Source organism: Lactuca sativa, chromosome 8 (genome assembly GCF_002870075.4).
Source record: "Lactuca sativa cultivar Salinas chromosome 8, Lsat_Salinas_v11, whole genome shotgun sequence".
In the NCBI taxonomy this organism is placed as follows: domain Eukaryota; kingdom Viridiplantae; phylum Streptophyta; class Magnoliopsida; order Asterales; family Asteraceae; genus Lactuca; species Lactuca sativa.
Genome location: NC_056630.2, coordinates 118534503 through 118539836, shown reverse-complemented (window position 1 = coordinate 118539836; position 5334 = coordinate 118534503). Strand labels below are relative to the sequence as shown.

Here is a 5334-nt window from a genome sequence, read left to right as displayed (position 1 = left end):
CAGTCACAAATATTTGACGATCTTTTGAATGGAAAGGCCCCAGATGCTCCTTTCACAGTTAACAAAAACGAATACAAATATGGGTATTACCTTACATAAGACATATATCCTCTGTATTCCACATTCGTGTAGGTATTCCGACACCGACTGAAGAAAGAGATAAATTATTCAAGAAAAGACAAGAATAAGCACATTAGGATATGAAACGTATTCTTGGAGTGCTAAAGGCGAAGTGACACATAGCTGAACATGCGGCACAACCATTGGATTTAGAAAATCTACGATATATCATGTATGCATGTATAATAATGCATAATAATAGAAGATAAATGACAAAATATTGCACACTATATCTCAACGGAACCCAGACACGTTCAATTTCAACCAGGAACAGCTGAATATTTGCATAGAGTTGTTGACATTCAAGACGCAGACAACTTCATGAGGACTTAACGAATCATATCTTCAATGGTGACGATAACGATAACGAATAACGTTTAGATTTTTAAAAAAATGTTTTTTTAACGAATAGCTTTGTATTTTTATTTTATTTTTTTTTAATTTGGATGTTATGTGTAATTTAATTTTATGTAATTTTTAATTTTTAAAAATTATTTTTATTCTATGTTATTTATAAATTTTTGAACATTATGTTTTATTCATTATGTTATATTTAAAATATATTTGTTTTCATTAAAAAAAAAATTTTTTAAAAAAATTATAAAATGGACAAAAATTGGTTTTATAACAAGATATAACATGGTGACCCTTTCTCCACTTGGTGTTATAACACCATTGGTGATGTGGCATGTGAGGTGGCACCAAAATAGTATTATGACTAGTTACCCACACCCAATGCTCTAAGTAAATTTATACTTTAAATACGCCAACATTATCAAAACTATCTTCATCATCAACAAGGAGATAGATTTGCTAAAGGAATCAACAACAATTACAACATAGTTGGAACAGATTACCATCTAGATCATTTTGCAAGATCCAACTTTTCCTGATAGAATTTCAAAACACCTGGAGCTTCTTCCTCATATCTTTTCAATCTCTTGACAAATATATCCTCCGAGCACTTCAACCACCAGCAGAAACCACAGTAATTTTTATCATTCATCAATCCGTTGTCCAGACAATATTGATAAACCAAACATCTTGGAATAATCCTTTTCTCCATACTCAATGAAATAATTACAGAATTCTTTGCAATAAGTGATGTCTCAAACCCCATCTTATTAACAAGATAATCCATCACTTTATCGATTTTCTCCTCAGATTTCATCATACACCATGGATCAGTCCTAAATGATAGCAAGATCTGGTCTTCAGACCAACCCCATTTCTTGTAAGTCTCCATCTTCTTCTCCCAAGTGGACTTGCTCATTGATCTAACAGCATGAACAGCTAACATAAAACTTGATTTCAAAGGATCAAACCCCATCTCCACAACTTCCTCCACAGCCTTTTTGAACTGGTCTGTAGTGACTAAGAAATCTCTAGGCTGATAAGTTAACAGATACAACATCTTTGATCCAGGCACCCCAACATCACGCAATATTTGCATATTTGGAATCACATTTGCTTTGAAATCCCAATCCAAGACCCACGCACACCTCCTGATTGCAATGAGTGTTCTATCATCGGATTGAAGTAAATCTCTAAGTAAGTTGAAGGTAGGTTCTAAATGATTCTTCAAGCTTCTGCCTAGGGCTTTGGGTCTTGCAGTTAATAACTTGACAATATCAGAATCTGAAAGTCCTATGGAACTTAAGAACTCGAATTTCGGCAAAAGATTTGTTTCGGGATTACATGTGAGAGCCATGGGGAACTTTCGAACCAAATCTGAGATTTGAGTTTCTGTGAACCCTTGATTCTTAAAAAATGTTATCACAGAGTCTGCTCGATCTGGGGTTTTGATGTGCAAGTATTTGGAAGCTGAAATCGCCTTGGCTGGAGGAAATCCACATGAGTCTACGAGGTAAGAAACTGTAAATGAGTTGTCTGATGCTGCTGCTGGTGATGAACATGATGAGCGAGGAAACAGTCTATTAATCGATGGTGTTTTGAACACAGGAAATGCCAAGTTTTTGCCGATGAGATTGAACATTGTGAGTGGAAATTGTTATGTTGTAGATGTCACTGACCTGTGGATTGAATTTACGACTTGTATGCGATTTAAGCTTCTGGATTTTGTGCTTTTTCTGTAATCGGGTTTCACTTGAAAAACCCTAAAACAAAACCCTTGAGGGTTTCAAAGGGCAATATACAATCATCGATAACAATGGTAGGTAAAAAAAACACAAACAAACTCAACAGTTAATTAAAACAGTTAATTAAAGTAAAAACGACACATTAGCCTTCTGTTGTTTACACATTTACCCATTGAGTCCCTTAAATATGTTCCGTGCTTTATAAAAGAATAAATTTTGTTGTGACATGTCTTTTTAGTCCCTTTAACCTATATTAGCCGGTTTAAAAGTCAAAACACCCTCAAAATCCATTAAAAAATAAAAAACCGGAGACACACCCTCAAAATCAACCCTCCCTAGAACAACAAATCATTTATGGAACTAACTCCGGTTCAATTTAGTCATAGTGGTTATCTGCTCGGCGTTAATAGTGTTTTAGTTACTCTCTACTTCATGAGCAGACTGAAGAAGGTTTACCTTGTTGAATTCTCTTGTTACAAACCTGATGGCGAAAGGCAAGTGAAGGTTGGTTTCATCTACTCATATTCAATTTCAATTTTGAATTTTGAGCAACACCCAAATGGTTGTATATGAATAAAAAAGTATCTAATCACAAACAAATAAAACTGCTTAAAAAAGTCAGCATGACCAAATTCATAGCAGCTTTTCCATCTGTCTTTGAGGTCTACTTCAATAAACAAATCGACCAGAAGAAGATAGGATAAAGAATTACGCAACAACAGATGAGACTTCCATGTTACCAAATTCTGAATGAATCGCCATGTTTCCCTAATTACTATAGAAGCCATGTTTGCTACAACCTGAAGCGGTATTATAATCATTAGAACTTTCTTCCCTTTCTCTTGCAAGAATGGTTTCAGAAAACAACCATCCAGTACCGATCAACACGATCACAGTGAATAAAAGCACCGTCTGCAAGAATTGAAACGTGTAAAACAGTACATCCATGGGTTGTACCTGTAATTTTTATCTTATGTTTCTCCTCCGCCGCACATAGTAAGTTGAGTGATTTCACGATCAGCAACACGACCATCAAGAAATGGATCCGATGAATGGATCCTATGTTGTTAAAGCATTCGAGAACCTAGAGAAGTAGGAAACAGATGTAAACGATAAATAAAAGTAAGTAAAAGGATGGGAGACTTCCAGCTCGACATTGATTTCATCATTTCTGAAGAGTCGATGAAGTATCCAAAGATAAATAGTCAAAATTAGCTTCCAAATTGATTCTCATTCACCGTAAATGGCCCGATTCAAAGTCAAAGGAGGAAATTTTCAAAGAAAGAAGTTAAAGTCAATTTCTTTGTTGAGGTGGTCAAGAAGTTACCGGCTTACCCCTTCATTTCCTGAAAAGGAACCAATTTGATCCGACAAAAATAAGTTTACTCCCTCTCATAAAGCACGGACAATAATTAAAGGACTCAATGAATAAATGTGCAAAACATTATAGGGCTAATGTGTCATTTTCCCTTAATTAAAGTCATCGACAATTAGTTAGAGTCATTTTCTTTCTTTTTACTATACTAAGTTTTTATTTTTTTTTTAATTTTTTTTATTTTATTTATTTATTTTTTTTAATTTAAAAACGATCCAGAGAAAATGACTTGTGTGGATAATTATTTTTCGTCTTGTTTACGATTTTGATATATTTTTTTTAAATTTTTATAATTTCTTATAACATTATTATGTTATTTTTTTATAGTTTTTTTTTCTGTTACAATGTTTCAAAAATTGCTTTTATATATATATATATATGACTTTTTTTATACTTTCATATAATTTTCATACAAGTGTTTTTAAACCAAATATTTTCTAAATGTTTTAATTTTTTCTTACAAGACTTTTTTTTTTTTTTTTAATTTTCATACAATTTTTTTATAACTTTCATACAACTATTTCTAAACTTTCTTTTACAACATTTTAGAAGCGTTTCATAGATTTTGTATGACAATTTCATACTTTTTATAACATTTAAAATATTTTCGTTAAATACTAGTTTAAAACGTTGTATTATAAAAATTAAAAAGTGTATGAACTTCAAATTTCAAGGTATAAAAAAGTTGTAATAATTTAAAAAAAATACATTATATTGATTTTTTTTTGTTTTTTTTATATGCTACGTAATATTTTCTTTTCATTTTTTCAGAAAGACCTCATACTTATTGTTACATATTTAATTACTAAATTTTACTATTAGATATTATTTACTTTAAAATATTGCATATGTTTAAAAACAAAAGGATATATATATATATATATATATATATATATATATATATATATATATATATATATATATATATATATATATATATATATATATATGGAGTGGTTGAAACGAGAACCTAAAAAGGTTAAGAACTCTAAAAACTATTTTTAAATGTTTTCATTAAGACTATTTTTAGACAAATGCAACATTTATATTGTATTAAATAAACGTTTACATTCCCTAGTTTAAAATTAGTTGCCATTTGACATCATACCACCGTCACATTGTCGTCAGACCGCTGTCGGACCTTTGCCGGACTAACACCAAATTCAGTAACACTTTTATGGTCGTATTCACTAGGGTTGTACATGGGTCGGTTTTGGACCCCAACCCAACCTAACCTGTAAATGATCGGTTTTTGGTTTTCAGAACCCAATAGGGTCGGTTTCTGGTCAGTTCGGTTTCTCGGTTTCTGATATCGGTTTGGGCGGTTTCTCGGTTTCTTGGGTTCAACCCATACACTTACGGTTTCTAGGTTTAAACCCATGGGTTTTGGGTTTGAACCCATTTTCCAGAAATGTAACAATTAGTTAAATAATTAAAGAAACACCTAATTGAAGTTAAATACTTCAAAAAAACATGAGTTTTACAACCAAATTGTCTATTACAACCAAACACATAATCAAACTAAAACATAAAGTCCGAAATTGTCGATTAGACGATTACAACTAAACAGACAATCAAACTAAAACATAAAGTCCGGAATAGCCAAATAGTCGATTACAACCAAAAGTCCAAAACACGCAAACATAAATCTTCAATCCACATCCATGTAAATCTCTTCACCAATTCCCCATTCATCTACAAACCAAAAAACATTAGTATTGATCAATGATTATTGAGTAA

General features: G+C 31.9%; 1 protein-coding gene across 1 annotated transcript; it reads right to left on the bottom strand.

Annotated features, from left to right (window-relative positions):
* Window positions 1–856: 856 nt before the first annotated feature.
* On the bottom strand, window positions 857–2281 carry LOC111901997 (uncharacterized). Its single transcript, XM_023897864.3, has one exon. It carries the CDS (start codon window positions 2114–2116, stop codon window positions 986–988), a length of 1131 nt encoding a protein of 376 aa, XP_023753632.1. The 5' UTR covers window positions 2117–2281; the 3' UTR covers window positions 857–985.
* Window positions 2282–5334: the final 3053 nt, after the last annotated feature.

Excerpts from the sequence above, each read along its gene's own strand:
- LOC111901997 (XM_023897864.3), bottom strand. The coding sequence starts at position 2,116 with ATGTTCAATCTCATCGGCAAAAACTTGGCATTTCCTGTGTTCAAAACA.